Source organism: Anopheles moucheti, chromosome 3 (genome assembly GCF_943734755.1).
Source record: "Anopheles moucheti chromosome 3, idAnoMoucSN_F20_07, whole genome shotgun sequence".
In the NCBI taxonomy this organism is placed as follows: Eukaryota; Metazoa; Arthropoda; class Insecta; order Diptera; family Culicidae; genus Anopheles; species Anopheles moucheti.
Window position 1 is genome coordinate 41,379,995 of NC_069141.1, and position 23,380 is coordinate 41,403,374.

A 23,380-nucleotide genomic window follows, 5' to 3' on the forward strand; every position below is an offset into this window, starting at 1 on the left:
TGAGCTGTTCGCCCATTATCGTCTCTGGTTCGGCTTATAGTTGAACCGAACCGAACCATAAAATGACGGGCTCTGATTTACGAACATATGCTATCGATTATGTGCCCATTATGCTCGCGTGGTTTTGCGGTGCCAGCCAACGGTAGCTCGTGTGGGTGATGTCATTTTTTATGTGGAAATGCTTTCCTATCTCACTCCGTTCGTTTGCAGCCGAACCGAGACGTAGTTTGGGTAGTTTAGGGTTTTTATTAGAGGGAAGATTGACAGATAAGGTAGCAAAGTGAATCAAATTGGTAAAAACGATGGGGGGAAGATACATGGTTGCAATTAATATTTTGAGATCATTAAAAAAGTGGGAACGAGAAAATGAAGAAATATGTTTCTATTACAACGCTGAGCAATCTGTAAAGTAGCTGTCAGGAACAGACGTCTTAATTAAGCATTGTTGTAATTGAAATAACAAGTAAACCATGGGGTTTCAAAAATTAATTTTCAATCTTATTTTTATACCAATAAATAATGTTGTATTTAAGTAAGACATAGTTTAATTTACTGTCCAATGCTACCCTGGCCTCAGTTGACATGTGATGTGATACATTTGTTTTATTAAATATTCAAAATTTTACATCGAATTAAACACTTTTTCATTTCATATGCTTCATTTGCTTCCAAAGTTTTATGCATTAACTTAACATTTACATAAACATTAATAATATTCTTCTTCTTTATCGAAACACAAGCTGAAGAGGTCTTGGCCTACCTTTTCTTGCTCTGTTTGACTTGATTTTTGAGTGATCCGGACGGTAACATTTCCCGAAGCAAACGTTTCTAAGATTAAAACAGTCAACGAAAATTATCTGAGGATATTCGAAAGTTCAGCAAGTAGTAGAAACTGACGTTACGTACCCTAACAGGAGGAATGATTCCAATGATTCTACGCCGGAATTCCGTTGAGTCTACGAAGGACTACGCCGATAAAGAAATAACAGAATAGTGCGAGGACGTAGAATTCTGGCTAGGATATTAAAGAGAAATTTAAAGGGGAGTACAGGCGTGTCAATTTTGCGCAGAGGCAATCCTCTTATAATTAAGTGTTTTGTGCCTTGCAGTGGAGAATCAATCCCCTTGGAGACCCACGGCGGAATTTTTAATGGGGAGCTTATAATTTTGCTACGGCAATATCGGTTAGGGAGGTGTACCTCAAACATGATTTAACAACACCAGCAAAGTCTCGGAAAGAAAGCTCCTTTGCGTACAGGTCTAGTAAGCTAGTCTATATATAAACGTTTGTATGCGCTAAGGACAACCATAACGCCACTACTTGGATCACATTTTTTTACGATTCACGTACATTTACGAATCCTGAGTAGTCCAACGGCTTCTACGATTTTTCGTCCAAGGTACAGTTTCCAATCAGTTTACTTCTTTAGTAACAATCAGCGAAATTTCGTAGAATCCGTTTTCTTTTCATGTTGAGGTTTAAGACCATGAACAACACAATTGTTTTCAGATTTGCGATACCAGGAAAACATGTTATTCAAGAGGTGACACCTGCAGTGTGGAATAAATTTGAAATAATTCACTATTGCATTACATACTATCAAACCCGTGAGAGCGATCGCTAGTGTAAGGAAGATGGATGAAACGGAAAACATCCTTCATCTCGCTCAAACTTCCCGTCGGCTGGTACGAAATTCCATACAAAACCAGCTGTTATCAGATTCCCGATACCAGGAAAGCATCCACGGAAGAGGTAGCACCTAGTACAGCAATTTTGGTCGAAAACCGCCGAAAGGTATGCAATGTTTAAACACTAACTTTCCCCTTGGTCGAGAAAAATTTCTTCGAAAACTACCAGTTTCCGAATGTATAGTACCAGGAGAGCATCCAAGGAAGAGGTAGCTCCTGGTACTGCGCCGTAAGGTATGCAATGTTTATACACTAACATTGCAACCAACTTGCAATGCAATGCGCCGTAAGGTATGCAATGTTTATACACTAACTTTGCAACCAACTTGCATGTACCAGCCGAGCAAGATGGCGCGCAAGATGGCGCCCAACTTCGTACTTGTATGCAACAAACTTGCATGCAAGTTTGTATGCAAGTTCTTGCATGCAAACTTGCATGCAAACTTGTATGCAAACTTGCATGCAAACTTGTATGCAAACTTGCATGCAAACTTGCATGCAAACTTGTATGCAAACTTGCATGCAAACTTGCATGCAAACTTGCATGCAAACTTGTATGCAAACTTGCATGCAAACTTGTATGCAAACTTGCATGCAAACTTGTATGCAAACTTGTATGCAAACTTGTATGCAAACTTGCATGCAAGTTTGTTGCATGCAAGTACGAAGTTGGGCGCTATCTTGCGCGCCATCTTGCTCGGCTGGTACATGCAAGTTGGTTGCAAAGTTAGTGTATAAACATTGCATACCTTACGGCGCATTGCATTGCAAGTTGGTAGCAAAGTTAGTGTATAAACATTGCATACCTTACGGCGCAGTACCAGGAGCTACCTCTTCCGTGGATGCTCTCCTGGTACTATACATTCGAAAACTGGTAGTTTTCGAAGAAATTTTTCTCGACCAACGGGAAAATTAGTGTCCTGGTCCTGGTGCAATTTCGTTTATACTTGAAAGTCACAAAGTCGATATTCTTTTTTGCATTTAATTTATTACATAGAAACAAATGTTTTATATAACCCAGAAAGATATTTTTGGTCAATCTTTTTACCTTTTCAATTAAATTTGTTGCTATATATTAACTGTGCTGTTAAATTCCCAAAAATCGCACAATCGGCACAAATTGTTTGGGGCCAACACGGCGAGGCCCTAGGCGACCGCCTACCGTTTGATCCGCCGCTGGTGCCATGCCACGCCGATTCACTAGCGACACTAGTCTTAGCATTAAACTGAGTAAGAGGTGGAGCTGAGTTAGTTGAAAAGGATAAGAAGTGTAGCCAAACTGAAACCAGTCTCTTATATTTATTTATTTTACTTGTAGAAGAGAAGATTCACATTCATCACATTAACTTTCTTCCGCTTTATACTGTATTTCTGCGACCTAACTGCCTTAAAGCCATTGTTTGGGGTATATTAGCACCGTGTCAACACGATAAAAAGATTTTTCATTGTGAAAAACTGGCCGGTCTTGCTTTGATAGGAGGGTTTAATTGGGAATCGCTAAACGTTAGGCCTAACTCATTTGCCTGGTTTCCTCCATCCAGGAAATATCACATTCGCATGCTACAGTAAACAGACATGATACAGCTGTAAACAACTTTAGTTACTGTATTTGTTTGTGTTTTTCACTGAAAAAAGTCGAGAAACCCATTCAATTTTTAGCGTATAACAAATTCGAACAAAGCACTGAATCTCAGCTTAAGAAATATTCACTTATGATTTCGTGTGAATAACAAAATCTAAAACTCGAAAACTTTTTTTTTCCCAAAACATAATTATGCTTCTTCCTACCTTTGGCGACAGATTTCGCTGATCCGTAGGCACATAATTTCGTGTACGTGTATGCCCTGTATCCGTGTACAATCCGTTTCGGCTAACGGGCTTTTTTGTTCGCCTTTGATTGCCATTTTTGGGGAAAGGTTGTTTGCCGCCACTCTCATCAACGGCATCTTGTCAAGTTATTTTGTCGCTTTGCTAGTGGGTAAAGCCCGGTACAGCTCGGTAAAGTCAAACGGATTCGGGAATCTACGGCTGCTACCCAATAACAATTGTTGGCCGAAAACTTATGTCGTGCGCTTTCCGGCGGGATTTTCTTCGCTTAGAAAAATTTGTCCGGCTTGCATTTCTTGTAGGTGGGAGGAGATACCTTTTTTTTGCATTTCCAGTTTCATTTGTTCAGCATGTTTCGTTCGGTCGGAGCTATTGACAAGTTTTTCTGTAGATTTCCCAACGAGGCGCCATCACGAAAGCGGCGCTAGCTCTTTGTCCAACACACTAGCTGCATTTGACAGTACATGATGAAGCTCGGCCATGTCAGTTCCATTTTTTCGTCTACCCTGGAGTGGTTTGGTACTGCAACAGCTTTTCTCGTAGAATAAAATACCAATTTTGAGCCACTTTCCTCTCGGAGCCGTCCCATGCCGGACACCTTTCGGCACGAACAACATACAGACGGAACGCAACTTCAATTGTCTGCTCATTGTGCCGAGCGTGAACAACTTTTCGAAAGTTCGGTTTCGTTGGCACTAAATTTAACATAATCTGTATAGTAATTTGGTGCAAATAGCATTGAAATACCGGACGATGGGCAATACGATTCACATCGGGCAGAAATGGTGGTGTACTGCAGTGGTTTGTGGGGAATTTCAGAATTTTGGTTTGGTTTGGACTTTTGTGTGGTCCGTTTCTGGACTGTTCATGGATGGTGGTCAGATCTAGCTGTTGGATCTGGATTGGTACCGACCAGTATCGGCGTAGGATAATAGGGCGAACTGCCATGCACACAGAAAAAAAACGGTAGCATTTTCCGTCTAGACTGGCTTTTTGGGAGTTGGGCAAAAGCTTAATTGAAGTTTCATGCTTTGCGATGGGATGGAGGCGGCAGTGCGGACATAATCGCAACACTAGTTCTGTGGTCTTTGGTGACTAATTAGTCCAATTGTGGAAATTGAAATAATGTGAGTGTAGTAGTTGATTACGGTTATGCTGGATGTCAGAGGAAAATAATAATTGGGTTTACACCACGAAAGAGCTATAAGCAAGATGGAGTTTAAGGGTGCGCCACATCAAATTGCACCACACAAAAAACGCCGTAAAAATCACCTTTGGGTTATTCTGTTGAAATTTTGTATGGAATTTGTATTGAGTCTACTGTTTAGAACCATTTTACAACCCAAACCATGCCATTTTTTATAAATTCGTATAATAAATGGAACATCGTCGAAGCGCCAGATATTAACGGTTGTCTCATTATGAATCGTCCGGGGTTATTGTTCTTTACCGCCAAACACAAGTCGGCTGTTTGGGAGGAAGTAAGGTAGCCAAAGCTTTCAAAGAATTTGCCAAGAAATACATGATTTGATAAGCGACGTTCTCGTGTGCTCAAACAAAATAGTGTGCGGTCGTTAGTTAATCGATTAAATCGTTACTTCCGCGGAACAGGGAGATTTAGCCCAAGGAGTGTTTAAATATGCGTCTGCTTCCTCTGTAGAAGCAACACGAAAGCATTTCGATGTTTTTGCCTGATATGGCATGGTACCACTATTCAAATATTGTTCTGGAGTGATCACGAAGAGGTTCACTTTCGTATTCAATAACATGAATGCCCTCACCGCATTTGAAGTATAGTCCATCGAAAAATGCTGAGTAATTATGCAGCAGACACTATGAAAACTTCCCAAAGAAGTTAAATTTTAAGAAGACATGAATAAAAATTCACATTCACAAAATTCATTAAGCACAGATGAAACAGTAGCACGATGTAGTTAAGCGTATGGTGCGATCGTACGGTATTGGTATTGTAGTTGAATAAAATGCATATTCCAATAACTTAATAGATACTAGGTTTATATTTTATTGTCTGGAAGTTTGATATGGTTCAGAGAACTGGGTAATTTTTGACAGCTTTTTCTCTTTGATGCAATATAACCTTGATAAGTAAATTAAATTGTATGGCAAAGGTTAATTTTTAAAGGTTTTTTTTAAGGAAATTATAAGGTTTGGTTCATACAATATTATTCTATTTCAAACTTACATGTACGAACCAACACTTCCTTTTTTATGGTATGTAATTTAATTCTTCCATTTTTCCCGCTCTATGTAATTACATATATTCCCTTGCTTAACTTTGTTGACTCTTCCAAACGCAACATTACTATAATTATTTGTTTCCTTAAACGTGTGGACAATACCTGTGATTTCCTGTTTTTGCTCCTTCCAAAGTAACATTTTGTTGCCCACAAAAAGCATCCTTTATGCAGAGCACACGTCAACATCTGTTAGCGAATAAATGATGGAAAGTATAATGTATGCTCTTCAGCAAATCATTCATCCTGTCAGCAAATGGGATCATTTCTTTTGATTCATCCCCTAAGATCTGCACCTGGATGGGATCTGTTCCGTGGCTACCATTCGTATCCAGGTTCACACTAACCTTCTTTCTGTTCGTTTCTTTTTTTTGCTCCTCCTGTTCCGCAGATTCACCGAGAATGGCTCGAAAGGCGGGCAGCGAAACGATCGAATGTCAGTGCTTCGAATTCACCTCCCGACGCGCTGGTAGCAACGACGACTCAGCGGACAACCTATATGAGAAAGTTAATCAAATTTAAGAACGAAAACGAACCGCTGTCAGAGAATGACATTTCGTTCGTACCCCATTTCGGTAACGGAGCGGAAATCGGTGGTGGCAGTAATGGGCCTGTTGGTGTCAATAATGGTTCCGCCCCGGCAAGCCCCGACAAGCAACAGGATCGGCATCATCATCCCGACCAGCATGCTCAGCAGCGTCGGAATTTTCAGCATCACGGCATCCACGCAGCATCCCGAGCCAACGAAAAAGAAATTTTGACAGACGATGCCGAACGGTATCGGTATGACGTCGTGTCTGTGCAAGATGCTAACCGACAGGAGGAAGGTTCCGGTGGGCGTGCAGAAGATTCACTGCCGGCTCGACAACCTCCGCCTGAAGCGGTTGTGGATGAAAGCGATACGAAACCTCTTGTGTACATTATGGAACCGGCAGTAACTTCGATTCCCGAAATACCCGTGGACTTTGGAGCTCCTGTACCGGGGCTGAGGGCTGGTGAGTTTCCGGCCACTACTGCCACCCCCCAGCTGGAGGAACTAAGCGAGAAAATTAATGCCGCGGTCGCATTGAACCATCAGAAGCTGAACGAGCGCAACCAGCACAATGCTATCGATGCAAATCCCTTAAATAATGATTTGTCGGCCGGTTCGAACGACGATAGCGTTGCACCTGCAAGCGTAGCGACCACCGACCGTAAATCAGATCCAATTCCAACCCCAACGACGTGGGACACTGCTGAAGGAGCATTTTCGAGCAGGCAGGCCGTACCGAACGGTGTGGTCCGTTCGAGTGCGGAACCCTCCGGTGAAGAAGGGAAACTTATTCTAATAACAACCACCAACCAGGATTCGGGGAAACAGGAAGCTGTTCAAGGGCCGGATCTCGTTTTGCCGGCGAGTTCTGTAGCCCTGTCGATGAATGTCACAGTGCGAAACCTTTTCGGGCCGTGGAGTAACTGGACGGCCTGTTCGAGATCGTGCGGTGGAGGGGTGAAGACTCAGGCTCGAAGCTGCTGGAAACGAGAGTAAGTTTTTTTCATTTTGGACCGCTGAACCCTTCACTACAAACCTTGCAACATTTTGACGATGGTCGGGAGATATGAGCATACTTCGGTTTTGGTTTTAGGGCCCTGGCAAAAGTGTACGACTGAGAAGTGTTGGCTAATTTGTGGTTATGTTAACACACGGGAAAACACGGATCATGCAGAGAACTTCCGAGATTGTTTGTTGTACGATGAAAGGGTCTTGGATGGTTTATTGCGGTTACGATAGAGTATTAATTAAAGTTTTCAGTTTAAACAAAAATATGTTGTTATAGATACTGATGAAACAGATTTTTCTTAAATGTATCTATTGAAGCGACGAATTTTATTGAATAGACTTATAATTCCCACGTGGCAATTAAATTTTCAATAGAAGATGCTTTTCTATGCCCATTAATCCAGCTGTACATAAACGAAAAATGAGATATATTCTAAATTTGTCATAATATTTCGCATATATTCGCTGATTTTGAAGTATATTTTTTATTTGAATGCGTTCAGCTGAATATGTGTGCCATGATCTATCATAATGCAACCATTGGAAATAATCCTCGATCGCCAAAATAGTCAATGAGTCATGCCCATTCCGTACATGATCCGTCGACGTTGGTATCGAATTTGATATCGGAGTTTTTAATTAATTTTGCTGGAAGAAAAACTTTCCATCCAGTTTGCAAGGCTCGTTTTCAATTACCAGCAGTGGCAGCATCCGTTGCGTGGGGCATTATAAAAACACTTAAACTCGACCGCTAGACTGCGTGACTGCGGAATTCCGCCAGAATTGCGTCGAAACTGAGCGCGGAAAACGATCCATCGTAATCGTGGTTTAGGTAATAAAAAAGTAAAGTTTATCTCATTTATTGCTGCCCAGTTGAGAAGTAGTGCGATGCGAATTTAATTAAAGTATGAAAGTGAACCATAGTAAATGAGACTGGCTTGAGTGGAATTGAACGGGGTATGTCTCAACGTTTGACAACGATTGGGTCGGATGATTTCATGCAATTTAAAATTGTTTCACAAAGTTTTGGCATAGTTTGTTGACTTTATGTTGCATTTCGGCTTTTGGATAATTAGTATAAGAAGTTAATTTTTTGTATTTAGTTGTTAAATATAATACATTAGACTTTCAAATTGACCAGTAATAGATACTACATAGGTAAAATTCATTGAAGAAGTACTACTTTTATACGAATAATCTCGTGGTTAGTTTCGGTGTTATTTCACAATGATGAGTTGTGAAGCAACAACATTTTTTATGGTTGTATTTAAACTTACTTTGAATTTGAGATTATGAACTCAATTATTTGAACAACTCATCCTCAAAGTGAATGTACTTAATTTTTTTGCAAACCTTTTGATGTTTCTTGAACAAAACCAGGGCCAAGAAAATAATACCCAGTATCGAGTTTTTCAAAGGGGAAACGAACCATTTTCCAATTATAGCTCATCCATTAAAGGCAATAAAGCTAAAGTATAATAAACCGAAGCGTTAAGGCAAACGAAAGTGTGCAAACTTTCTGCATCAAATTGTACTAATGATACGTCCTTTCTCCATTGTTCCGCTCTATCGCACTTCCGCTCTATCGCAGTTTTCATCATAATCTTCATCATTTTCCGGAGTCGTTTTCTTCCCTTCGTCCAACTGTTCATCCTTGCTCCTGCAGCTTTCCACAAGTGCAACAAGTTTTCGGCAACTGATTAAATTAAATCACAAAATATAAATAATCCTTCGTCTGCCAGCCAGCCGTCGACGTTACCAAATGGGATATGAATGCCGTCACCCCGTCTGGCAAATTCCCCGTCTGGGAAAACAATCCACAAGCATCGCATCGGGTGGCACGAAGTTAACGTGCAGCAGCAATGGGAAGAAAATTTAAAGCTTACTTTTATCATTCCCATAGTGAAAGCCGGCGGTAAAATCCACGTTACTGACTCATTGTTTTTCTTTCCCACCCTCGACAGTTAAACCATCCCTGGCTGTAGGGGGCTTGGTTTCTGGCGCCATCGTACTGAGTTTTTGCTAAAAGGGATTAGCTGTCTTCTGTTATGGAAGAAGGTTATTCTTTGTCTAGTGCAATTTACTACAAACATTTCGCTGAATAGCTGGGTCAAGTGACGATAGTATCGTCGGTGACCTCGATCATGAACTGCTTTGTGAGGTTGGACTGTGTACAATTTGCTTGCAGTCGTTAGATTTTGAATGTCAGCCTGGGTGTGTGTGGCGCAGTTGTGGACGGTAGTCACGGCAAATAATCCGCCAAGAGTTCATATTCCGTTGGGGATTCTCAAGTCTATCGGTAATGCTAAGCTAATAATGAAGAAGCAGCAGACATTGGACCACCCAAAATGTACCTGCGTGAAGCGATGGTATTAAGCAAATTGGAATGGTTTCATTTTATTTGTTTCTCGGTCCAAAAACAGCATTATACGGAAACATGAAAATAATCTTTAACTAAAAAGATACTTTCACTTTAAATATTACCAAAATGCATTCATTCTATTTATGATGGTAAATGCGCAAATAACCGCTTCCAAACGAGTGTGACTAACGATATTGATTGAATTGATCAAACCGAATGAGTTGAGTTCGAGATTCGTCGCCATGTTCGGTCCCACATACACAGATTCGGTGCAAAATAGGCATCCTATCAACGAGTAAAGCGTTTTCAAACCGACCAAGAATACAGCTATTGGAGTACAATGTCGGCTGCAAGTGCCAACAAGGACTGCACTTTCTTAGCAGCACATCACACATCGTTGGTGTCGTGGTGGTGGTGGTTGGTAAATTGGTTATTGTCGGTAATAGAATTCAAATCATACCCTTATTATGCGCAGACTTCTTCCCGCTCTCTTCGTTCCCAGCGCTGCTTCTGCTGCTCACTGCACAAGTTTTGCTAATAGGAGACCCTTGTGTTCGCCAAGTTATGTTGTGGGTTTTGCGACGTTGGAGAAGGAGGCAGAACTTTGCCATATTTAGGGTAGGTAGGGGACCATGTTTCCCACTGCTCGCCGCATGCACCGGGGTTTTGTGGAAGTTGGCATGTGGATTATTGTAGAGATTATTCAATGAATTGGAAGGCTAGATGAAGTGCTTATCTTCACGATAGTGAATGAAATTGGCTCGGGAAATAGCTTTCGAGATTTTCCACACCCTACCGTACCTTACAGCAAGGGTTTTGCGTTGGTCATGATGATTGCTGTTAGTGAGCAATTAGAAACCCTCTTATGACATTATGGCTGCTTATGGCACGCCCCTATAAGGAGTGAGGTGCTAATTTAGTGAAGTTATCGAAGCGGATTAGCAAAACCGTACGTATTATTAACGTGTTGAGAAATCATTTCAATAACGATTTAGGATCACTTACACGTTTAAGATAAAACCCTCAAATTTTATGCTTAAACATAGATAGTAACTTTTTCTAAATTAATATTAGTTTTGAGCATACTTTTTTACAGTGAACAAACGTTTTATATGACATAATCTTTCTATTTTGTTTAATAATATTGTAACTAAGATTCCTTCCTTTTGGAGTTCCAATTCTCATGAGCTGATGCTGGACACTCCTTGCGGGATGGGCGTCGAAAAGCAACAATGCGGATTCGACTGTAAATTCTAGACCATTTCGCCCATACACATGCTTCCGACTCTAGTATTTATTATTTGCACACTACAACCATTTTTGTCCATCTCACTCAGCGAATGTATATTCTACCAATCTAAAAGTTTACCATCAGAATTGGTACGGCTTCCGGCAGGAACTGGCATTGTCCAACTACCATACTTGCGGTATTTTTGTAATTAAGCCCAAAGCTCGATTGCATGCAGCCAGACTTGGTTTTTGTGTTTCGCTTTGCATAAATTTGCTACAACTTTGCGTCACAACTTTTACATTTACACCAGCAACAAGCAGTGGGCACGGGGGGGTGGGGAGAAATGACAGTGGCGTAGTGTAGTGTGCCATTTAGCAAAAGTCCTCGTGTCGCGCATCGCTGAAGAGGACCATTTGCAAAGAAAAACATTTAATTCTATCCGAGCGAATAAGTGCGGAACCCGTAAATGGATTCCGTTTCCGCACTAAATTCGTCGAGTTTCCGCTGTTTTTTTTCGCACCGGCCAGCACAATGAGGCAAACTAAGCGCGCTTGTTGCGTAGAGATGTTGACGATGATGATGCTGATGGTGCTGGTGAGGTGCTCATTCTCATCCAAACTTGTCTTGGGTGGACTTTATGGATTTAAGAAAGTTGTATCCTTTCGCGCACGTTGAATGAAGTGATACCAAAAAGCACAGAAGAATAGTCACCCACCGCGTCATCTTTATCATGCGTTCGCTATCTTGCTTTTACTGCTACGACGCGCTACGCACCGTAGTTAGGCGGAAGTTTTCTCGACTTGTGCCGTTCAGGAAAGTTGTAAAGAAAATGAAGTGGCTTCTGCTACGAACTACGAATACTTCCATCACAAAAGGCACTACAAGTGTGTCCGTACTTGTAGCTGTCGTTTCATGGCTTTTTCGCTAGACTTATTACTTGAGCCAAAAATTTGTTTCGTTGCCGGCCATCACGGGTAGCAAGGGTGCACTACCTACAATGGCTCGCTTGAAGAAGTTCCATCTGATGCTCAAAGTATCAGTGCAGCGTGTTAGCTCAACGTAAGCAATGGCCGTTGCGGAAGAGGCGTGAAGATAGAAGCTTTGATTCATCACCGTCACAAGTAGATAAAATACGTTTGTAATTCGCCTGACGAAAAAAAAACACAGCCACTTGATTTCCTTTCCGGTTTCCAGCATCGTCGTACTTCGTTACCAACGCGAGGTCGTTCCTCCGGAGAAAACGGTGACTGCACTTGTGCGCAACGTAACAGCTAGTACCGAGCGGGAGGATGTGATACGATGGAAGCATAACGATGAGAAAACTATAATCCACTTTTATCTAATTATGCCACTCCGATGGCTTTTTCTCGCTTCACTTCTACGACGCAACGCTTGTTTCTTTTCGTACGGTTTTATCGTTTCGGCAATGCTGTTTCGGGTCTGTGATGCAATGTGGAGCCCAATACACGAACGATCCGTGCCGTGTGCCTTTGCTTGCGATGGATGCAAATAGAACCATGCCATGAACGATGAAGATGCTTTACTTCTCGCTCTCCCAGTGGAAACGCTCAAAATTTATTGGATTCATTAAAAATGTCGTGCCGTTGGTAAAGTCAACGATTGCACTAGAGCTAGAAACGGAATCTTACTAAGAATTGTACCAAAGTATCAAAAACAGTGAAACAGTCGTGTACGTTCCAGTAGGTCGGTACTCGATTTTATTTCATCCATTTCACAACACTAGCCATAGATCGTAGATTATTTTCTTATTCTGCAGCCGTTTCTGTAGCTGGAACCTGCAGCAGAAAGGGAAAAATAACAGGCGAAAGCAAGACAGAACGAGAGATCAGTAAAAATTGGTTCAGTATTTAATCGGATTATCAAAATCACAGCACGAAAGCAAATCCTGCTCGCGCTGAGCTTCCGAAGTATGCCGGAATGCAATGAGCTGGTGGATGATGGCGAGAGGCAACAGATGAATGTATGCGACGAGATTGCATTAGAGTGCTTGGAGTAAGATTTTCTTTCGCATTCATCCTAACTCTTGGGATGTACGTTACCGTAAAGGTGTTTAACTAGTGACGATGAACTCGGAGCTGTGAAAGGTCAGCTTTAAGTGTACTTATGCTCGGTTACTCACCTTCCTATTTCTGTTCCGATGGTGGAGAGATTTAGGTTTTCATGAATATCTTCCTTAGATGATCTGATCCGATCAGCATCGGTTGCAATCTCATAAAAGATTCACACAAGTTCAAGCATATTTCGTCTCTCCTTTTCCGGCTGCCTTTTAGAACGCAACCGAAACACGTGATGTGGTTTGGAACGAGATATGAATTCAGAATATGCTTCTCTATTCAAACTTTTGAAGCTTTCATCGATGCTGATGGTCTGGATTTGTATACCTGTTCCATGAGCAAGACTCCAATGTTATGCTGTTTAGAATAATTTGGAACGCATTTCGTAATAAACTGTGGTTTGTTTAATCCTTGCAGACTAAATGCCAGTCATTACTTCACCGAAATAGTTGTGTAATTGTTTTTTTTTTATTTATTTCTATGAATCTTGGTCTCATCATTAATAAATATATTAAATTATATTACGTCCGTTCTGTAAATTGGTATATGCAAAATAATTAGAACATTTTACTAAGAAATTTATGAAAAAGCCTTCGTAATTTTAAGAGCGCTTCCTGGAAATAGTCCTATTTATCCATATTAACACATTCGTTGGAATTCAAGTGGTAGAATCCCTCGTTTCTAGAACATCGTTTCACAAAAAATGTTTATCCATTCATGACATAGTTAGTTGTGTTCTCGTTTGTACTTTGCCAAAAATTCCCACCCATGTCAGTTTCGTTTCGATACTCGCTACCTTGACAGGCGTTGCCAGAGGCAATCTTGTCAAGCACAATTGTAACTGACGCGCAGCAGTTGTTCGCCGATGTTTCAACCGCCGAAGAAGGAACCCACCAAGGCGTGTCGGCGTGTAATCGTGAGACGTTGATTATGCATTTGGTCTCTCGATGGTCAAAGGTGCGAAATTCCATGGGATAGTCCCAAAAACGCACCGCTTCTACCGGAGCGTGTCTGTAATTCTGAAACGGGTTGTAATTCCGAAAAACCCACCCGCTCGGGTGGATTAGCGAATGCTGAGGAATGTACTTGTACTCATCTGCCACCGGTTGGCGATGATGACCAACGAGATGCTTACGGTGGAGTTGTGATCTTTGCATCAGTAAACCGAACCAGTACACCACTGTGACCGTCCTCACCCGTTTCTGGTATGGTACTTGCTCGCTGCGGAACACAATTTTGGAAGTCCAGAGGATCCACCATGGGCAGCAGCGGCTGATTAACATAACATCCTCCACGAAGGTTATCCCTTCAGCCGTGTCTACTGCTCACACTTTCCACGGTGAGTTCTCCGCGCCGGTACCGAATTGTTGGAGCTGTCAGTTTTCATTCGACTCCTTTCATCCTCACAATGCCGGGGAGCAATGGAAGACGACATCTGAATTAACGAGAACCGGAGAACCATTCAAACGGTCGGTCCGCATCGTGATCGGTGCGAGATGGCGGCTGCATGTAAAAGATTAAATAATTCAATTTAGTCACCCTGCTGACGCTAGCAGCTGCAAGTGTGAGATGATTTTCCGCCGTTTGCTGCTCCATTGGGCTAGTAAGTTTAGACGGAGTGTACTTTTCCAAGTGACGCGCACTACAACACTGCAAGCACGGAGCAATCTGACAAGACATTGATTGATGCGCTACCCCGCACAGTACTAGCATTAGAATTATACTGGTCATTTACATGCCCGGTTCATCCAATTTCAATCCAATTCGGTCTTCCATCTCCACTTGCATCCAGCGGCTTGCGCTGGAAAGGTTCTTATCTGCCGGAACTGATGAGTTCAATTAAACTCCCAAATGTCGGATAATTATTGAGCATGTTTCTTGGAAAAGCAATCATCGGTCATCAATTGTATGGAACCGTAGTAATATAAATGCATTGAATATATTACGCTCGAGGCTGACTGACCGAGCAATTTGTAATGGTGAATAACATTGAATGTATGTTTACGGATGGGTCAAACATGATACATTTCCGTTGGGAAACTGACCCAGTGCTGGCGTGTTGTTGTGGGAAAAGAATTTCAAATAATAATACAACAATAAGAACACTAGTTACGATTAAAATCCTGTCCTTGTTCAGCTATCAAAGCTTAACATGAATAATGTAAATTTGATTACTGATTGCATTATTTTGAGGCGTAATGTACTTCATGAAACTTTCACATATCTATTTACTCTTTGAATCAATCAAATGTGCTGCTTAATTAATACGGTTTTGTTTATTAAACTGTTATTGTTGTTTTTCACATTTGTTCATTGGATTGCATCCGTTTTTAATATCCGTTTTATTGGAATATAAATTTTAAACTCGGACCCCAGTAATGCAATATGCAGTGAATTATATGTAAACGACGTTTTTAATTAGAGAACCAGTATTAACAGTACAAGGAATAAACAGAGCTTTTTCGATCAATGCTCGATTGACTGTATTGTGGAAACATCGAATTTAACAGCCTTACGTTTTTAACTTCAAAAATTTCAATATTTAAAATATTGTACATACATACCAGGTCGATACATAGAAACCAGGTTAAGATAAATGAATATAAGATATGCAGCATTATTATAATAACAGTTTATGTAGAGTCCTATTTTATTTAAATCTAGACAAACTTCTTTCGTATAAATCGGAAAATTTTCAACTTCAAAAAGTGGTTTGTACATGAAATAAAAGCTAGTTTATTGTACTTTCTACAAAAAAAAACCATATATATATATTATACCATTGAAGGCGGGGAAATTTACATTTAAAAAAAAACCCAAAGGTCGAACGAAATTGTTAAAATGTAACAATAAATCGTCATTCAGATATTATCAAACTTTTTCAGTTGAAAGTGCATTAAATTATCTATAATTAGGAATATAAAGCATTTACCTTCGTTGAAAATTTAGCAAGTTACTGCGTGTTATATGTGTCTGGGTTTTTAATGATCAAAGTTTTATGCCCATTGAATATAGTAAATAAATTTTAATAAATCATAAATATGAATATATCGTTGACAGTCAGAATCAAACAAATTTGAATGAGATATCCAAAAATCTTATCAAAGGTATAAGGCACGTCTACATTGTTTGTATAAAGCTGTCTTATTTGTCACACAAAATATTTTAATTGAACATCCTATTTTTAAAATGTGTATTTCGCTTTATCTCTTAGATACATAAATGGAAAAAAGAGTACTAAGCCCGCAGTTGAGAGTTTCGAATGTATCGGCATCATTAAGCGTTACCACTTATGCAACGAACAGGTAAATTTCGCAATAATTGTTTCTGCCTTGCAAGCACTCGAATGATTCGCATTCGGAACCATTTACAGGAATGTCCCAGTACCGATGGCGATTTCCGTGAACAGCAGTGCGCCAGCTTCAACAGCCAAACGTTCCAGGACAAACGCTACATTTGGGAAGCTTTTGTAAAGGGTAATCGTTGCGTCCAGTGCACCTTCTGCAATGTATCACTAGTGATTAATGTCTGCTTACCTTGTTACAGAGGATGCCGAATGTGAATTAAATTGCAAACCGATTGGTATGCGCTATTTTGCGACACTCAATAAAACGGTCATCGATGGAACACCTTGCTCGAAACCGACCGAATATTTCCGCCGTAATAACAGTGGTCGTGGAATATGTGTCGAAGGATTGTGCAAGGTATGTACTTATTGCTTAACATAACATTGTTCCTTATATTACACTTTTCAAACAAGTCATAAAAAAATGTAATCACCGCACATGTGGGTGATTACATTTTCGTGGAAAGTTCATCAATGAAGTAATTTCCGTTGAATTGCGTGTGTGCATCAAACGAATCGTTAAATAGTTAAATGCAATGTGCAAACGAGCAAACACAAATTCATTTTTCCACTCAACAAAAGTGGGGGCAGTGTACCTTTAATGATCCAAATGACAAGGATCTGTTTACATTGTGGCGTTAAACATTAAAGAGAGCTGTTATCGGATGAGAAATTCCGTAAAATCCATTGATGTTATGGTTATGGTTTCATGCTTCAAATTTATGAGCTGTTGCAATCATGTTCGTGCGGTTCATTTGTAACATGTTTGATACGTATTTCACGCGAAACACAATGGCCCAAACCAAAACAAAAAAACGGCACAAAAGAAAAATTTATTATACAAAAATGGTAAGCATTACCGTGAATTAACGTTTACTTTTTCGCTGTTTTAATAAACTGAAGTGTTGTTATTGTATTTGTTTATTGTTATGTAATTTATTGCTGTGGATGTTGTTTCATAAAGGACTAAATCCAAATAACATGTTTGTAAATTTATGTTCATTTCATTCATTGTTCATTTATGTTCATTGTTCATTTATGTTCAACGCCACACTACCGACCTCTATGTTAGTCTAGCGGAACTAACCGAGGGAGGTCATGCTTCGTAACAGCTTTTCGATTGATCATGCGTATGCGTATGATTCATGCGCAATCGCAACGATCGTACGCGTCGTCTAGTCGTAGCTGTGCGCATGCTGTGTTGAATTAAATTAGCTTGCTTAGTTTATTTGCCTTTGGTTTTGAATGTTTATTCACGTTCTCTGATGGTAGGGTGTCAATTGACGAGGAACACGATAGAGGAAACAAAACTTTACTGAAGAACGTGCTTCATCACCAAGTTCAATGTTGCTGTAATTTATGATCGTACAGCAATACATTTTGAGGTAAAGAAAACCAGCTTTGCAGTATTTAGTGTAGCAAACACAAAGAACATTATTGTCAAAGATAGCAGACTTGTACTGCAACATTTCCGTCCGTGTTTCCGTAGTTGATTGTGGATCTTTTTAACGAAATTGTTCTTTCAACATTAAATAACACAATGGTTTTAGTTTTTTCATGTAAAGGAAATGCGAAACAACTAATCCAGATTTCGATTTCTCGTGAACAATACCGTTGTATTTACTTGCCGCTCACGTCCGTGCGGGGTCCAGTACAAGAGTTCACGCTCCTTATCCGATCTTATCGCGTGCCGTGATTGATGATGCTCATCATTATGAGTAATTTGTTGCAAATGAGAATCGTTCTCTGGCCCATGGCACAGCTCGTCTGTATTATCAGTTGCGTGCGATCGACATCCCATGCCGGAAACAGTGCATGCGTGTCCGTGCGTATGCACGAATAAAGGATTCTTCCTTCGGTCGTATCGCGCCATTGCTACGCTACACCCTCGCTCATCGTATGCCCGCGGGCAGGAGGTTAAAGCACTTGATGCGCGTGCACCATAATACCCGTAATAAACCAACCATGAAGAATCGGGTTCTGTCTATTGAGGTGCAAAATTGATACCATTTCATGTTGCGGCTAGCATGGATGGAAAATAAGAATACTGGACTTCAGTTATGATAACAATGCCGTTTGAATGCTTTTCCAATGCTCATTTAGCACCATAAACATAAAAAAACCCCTTCTTACTTATTTAAATAGTTTTTTTTTTTGGTTTTGTTCTATGGCGCAGGAAATGTGTCTCGGGACGGAATTGGTTTACGCACAAAAGGTACATGTTTTCGCATATGCCTAAGCGTAGGAGTGTCCAATTTGCATACGGACCGTTTTAGAGCGTCGAGTTAATCCAAACCGCCACCAACTCCAAAGACAGTTGCGAAATACACCACGCTGGAATGAAAATCTCCTCTTTTGTGCTTCGTTTTCGTGGTTCCGATCGTAAAACTCTTATCGATTGGAATAGGAATAGAAAGGAATCCATCCAGTGGCGTTTTGATTGAAAACGATCGTAATTTTATGAATGGCGCCTTCAACCGTCTGTCATCAATTCCTCTGATCGTACCGAATGTTGTGCCACGCGGTAAAGTCGCCAGATAATTCCCAGTCAATAATTTCCTCTTCCTTCACTCCCTGCCCAGCATGTGATGTGTATGCTGTCGCTTGTTGATAGCTTCATTTGTGCGAACACAAAGTAACAGAGTTGATAAAATTGAGCCGCGCCGTGCTGGTCGGATTGATTCGATGACGATTGAATTACTTACTCGTCCGACCTCGGAGTGATGTTGCCGATGATTCAACCCTAAGGCGGTCGAGTGTGACTAATTTACTAATGCAAAAGGGGAAGAATTCGGGTTGCGAATGATTTACGCACCTCGCATTGAGCCTGCAAGTGGCCATTAACAATTCTTGACGAGTCTTCAATCGAGAAAAATATTGATGGTTTGTGATTTGAAGTCTAAAAAGTTACATTTGATTTAACCCTTGCTACTCACTCATTGAAATTACTGGAAGTAATTTGTAAACGATTTCGCTCAGGAAAACAACTTTCTGACTAAAAATAAACATGCGTAGGCAGTAAAAGTGACATACATTAGTACAGTTTTAATATAATTTTATCATTCGTAATTAACAATATAAACGGATTTTACAGTGCGTAACAATAGCTTTATCACCTTTTAAAAACGCCTGATTTACGTCTTTCAGCTTCCTGCTTATACAAATGTTTGATTGACTAATTTCAATCATCTGAACTCGAAATCAATTTCATATCATTACACCATAAACAAAAATCTTTCAAAAAATCAATAAGAAATAGATATAGAATAAAACTTTCGTGAGATTTGAGATATTATGCAAATATCGCTGCTTAACGATTCAGTCGTCTCTCATTGTGACATGCGCCACCGGTAGGATTAAGCTCTCATTTCAATATTTGATTTGTTAATTTTTTCTATCAGAATTCATATGTTATAATGTATGCAAGATATTATCATTTGTTTTCCAAACATATCGACAACAGTGTGGAGTTAATAGTCATAAATAGCGGCACATCTATTCAGGTCATATATTTTTAAATATGTTCTGCAACATAAATGGAACTCAAAGTATGATTTATAAATTATAAATCAGTTGGTATTTAATTAGTCTCTTGGGACAAAAAAAACACAACTTTTCTATAATTAATTAAACTGTCAAGTGGCGTCAGCATTATTGTGGTATTAGCTTGAACAATCGGTAAATCCCTTGAATACATCGGAATTCAAAAATTGGACAAAGAATCACAAACACACACTTAAATGCACACAAAAACACGCTACTAACGGAATAGAATAAATCGTCGCTTCAGCGCAGGAATTTCTAGCAAAACCCATAAAAATGTTCATTCGCGGGCTGGCTGGCCCCGCGTCCCTTTGTCTATGCTGCTGTTGTATCAATTTTTCCATCCAAAATACTCGTGACCGAATAGGAAAAAACAACCCCGGCCCCCGGTTGGTTGGTTTGATGGCCGGAGGTGGAGGCGCCGAAATGATTAGCGAATGATTTAAAACAGAAAACACGTCTAAGCGCGCGAGCACCACCATAACACGTTCCGTATCGCGGGTGCTTGACTTTTACTTTAGTGTTTAGCACTCGGTTCCACTTTGCATCGGGAATTTTTATTCATTTGTTTCCAACCCATGCCTGTGTGCAATCTCACCCATTTACCCACAACCAGCAGGGGGAGATGTTCAAACTAAATGCTGTTTGGCAATGGGAGACGTAGCAAAAATCATCGACTAATAAATTGGGATCGGGACTGTTTTGGAAGGTAACCGGCTTATGGTGAGTGATGGAAAACCTATTTATAATGTAGGAATTTAATTTAATGTGCACCATTTAGGGATAGTAATAGGGCTAAACAATTTTATACGATGATTGCAGAGATTGTAACAAATCTGTTTATTTACACAGTTTATCTGTATCTGTATTCTGTGTTCAGCAGGTTGAATAATGAGTGGTGCTTAGTATTTATCTAAGCAATTTGCCTATTTTAAATAAACTTTATTTTGCCATCAAGAATTTTGCGGGTTTTCCCCTTTAATAATTAAAAATTACAATGTAAATTACATAGCCATAGCTTGTTGAATTTCTGAATCAAAAATGATACCGAAGAATTTGGAATTCCCATAGCAGAGACATATTTCCAGCGTAGTTTTCAAAGGTTGGATGTACAAAATTGTTACAAAAGAATAGTTGAATTATATTATTTTAATTAATCCTGTGATAATCTATCTGGGATTTTTGTAACAGGCGTACCCTTTAAAGTCCTGAATTGGATGTTTGTCTTTCAATACTTCCAGACCTGGTAAGTTTTTGCATATGTTTTATGTTCTTGTGCATAAACATTTTCCTTAAACATTAAAGCATCAGTAACTTTATAAGTTCTTGAAGGCTATTTGATGTTGATCTTAAACTATTGATCAGCTTCACAAACTCATTAAGCGTAAGTTATCTGTAAGAACATTGCAGCCTTAATTTTCTTCATTATTTAATATTCGGCAACACTTCGGTATGTGGAGAGATTTTCAACTAAGCAGAACCTCTTATTCGTATTGGTATTCAAATCAAACACAACATTTAAATATTTATTCCATGATTATCGAAAACAGTAAATCAAATTACAATTGCGTTTCGAATTCTCACTAGCAGACTGTTTACCCAACAATTAACGAACAGTTTCCGTATTGGTGTTACCATTATCGACTGAAATATAATTTTGCCAATTCAGTTGTTTTATTCAATAGCTCAATAATTCCATCACCGTGTCAGACCATGATGAATAATAATGCTAAACAAACAATGCGCCTGTTGAACAAAAAAAAAAAGCAGGTTCTCCAATCGGAGATCGGAGAGATGACGCGAGAGATCAAAGAGGAAAAACTCATCGTCATGGAGATTTGTAATTTAGCGCATAAATAAATAATCCCTAACCCCGGAGAACATTGCAGCACGATTTATGTCCGACCCGACCGGTGACACCTTGGTTGCGTTGTTAGAATGTTTTCGGAGAATTCGTTGGTAGGAATGGGGTCGGGAATTACCACAGGAAGGCATTCTGTGTGTTCCGAGCTCTTCCGGTATTTCCTGCTCCACTGGTATGAAATTGGATATGGTGCATGTATTGTTGATGCTTTCATTTATCTGGCATCATTGCTGGCAATAGTCGTCCGCGAGGACGGGCATGTTTGTTCTACGATTGTTCGTTAGAGTAAACGGAATCGACTACTCCAAAACTGTTCCAAAGCCGTTCAAGTTCAATGGCTATGTTTATGCAACAATTAGGACCGTTGCTGAGCAAAGCTGTATCTTGCCGTTGATTCGTCATTTCATAGACCAGATGGCCACGATTTAGGAATTATGATTATGAGCGGAGCGTTTTATTTAGAACACTCCTTGCGAACGGTTCTCTATCGGCCGTATTGTGGAAGGTCAGACGGATGGAAAGTTGCCTACGTAGCACCCATAAACAATACGTGGCAAGATGCAAAACCTAGCGTTTCAGGAGATGCTCGACTCAATGGCACCCGATGCCGATGGGTTTGGGTGCCCTTTGCACGTTCGATCGTGCTTGAACTTCAGCGAGCAACGCACGGTGAAAAATAGATCACCTTCATATGGATGACGCTATAGTGTGAAAGGTTCAGCGGAAGAATGGTGCTGAGGCGATGCTGCATCAATTGACGGGAAAGCGTGGCTCGATATCGATTGAGCGAGTGTGGGGTAAAGGCAAAAGCAATCATAATTTGGATACATCAGGCGCGATCGTCTTGTCGCTCTTTACCGCGTTCACTTGCTCCTGTCCTCGTGTCGACGGAAACCCATACAGCACCGGAGAAGCTTCAGTTTAATAAGCTATTTGTGCGATATAGCTTCGATTGAATTAAACGCCAGCATTGAGCCGGAGAGAATTAATCGAATTCCTGTCTAGACCTAACGTGCGCCACAAATGCGTACTTCGGAACAGTATGTACCTACACTCTTTCATGTGTCTTCAGCAGGGTAACGTTAAGGCTTAGTACTGTACCTTTCGGAGTTTTTTTAGTTCTGGGCATTGCAAACCATTCTTAATCAGAATGGGAAGTAAAGTGTGATAAAGACAGATAAATGCATGATGGAAAATTGATTAAAATAATTATGGAAAATTAGTTTAAGCTTCTCGTAAATGGTTATCATGGGTACTTTACTTTGTCCTTTGACTTTTGTTGTGTTCTGGTTAACGCAATAAATAGATAAGAAAATTAGCTTCAATAGCATCATTAGTGCGAAAAATTACTCCACACCTCGGTTGTTCGTTGTTTCGTTTCAAAAACGATGAAATTAATTTTAAAACTGACTCTGACCATCTGTTAATGTATGAAATTGAAGGGAAACAATGTATAAAATCAGTTGAATGTAAATTATATTAGGAATAAAACAGTTTTGCAAAATCCATGGCTATAAACTTTACAGAAAAGCTCATTTTTATGGTTTGAAAAAAAAAGTGAACAAGTGAAAAAACTTTTAGTTGTATCATTAGAAATGCAATTTTATTTACCTCGACTGCTCCACTTTGTTAGTCCGCCAGATCATTC

The 23,380-nt window shown here is 40.0% G+C and overlaps 1 protein-coding gene across 1 annotated transcript in view; it reads left to right on the plus strand.

Annotated features, from left to right (window-relative positions):
- Positions 1-23,380, plus strand: part of LOC128302694 (thrombospondin type-1 domain-containing protein 4) — an 81,051-nt gene that overhangs the window by 15,110 nt on the left and 42,561 nt on the right. Inside the window, exons 3-6 of the mRNA XM_053039558.1 lie at positions 6,163-7,295; positions 16,194-16,284; positions 16,353-16,455; positions 16,526-16,683. Of these exons, the coding sequence (XP_052895518.1) occupies positions 6,163-7,295; positions 16,194-16,284; positions 16,353-16,455; positions 16,526-16,683 (1,485 nt within the window). The remainder of the gene's footprint in view (positions 1-6,162; positions 7,296-16,193; positions 16,285-16,352; positions 16,456-16,525; positions 16,684-23,380) is intronic.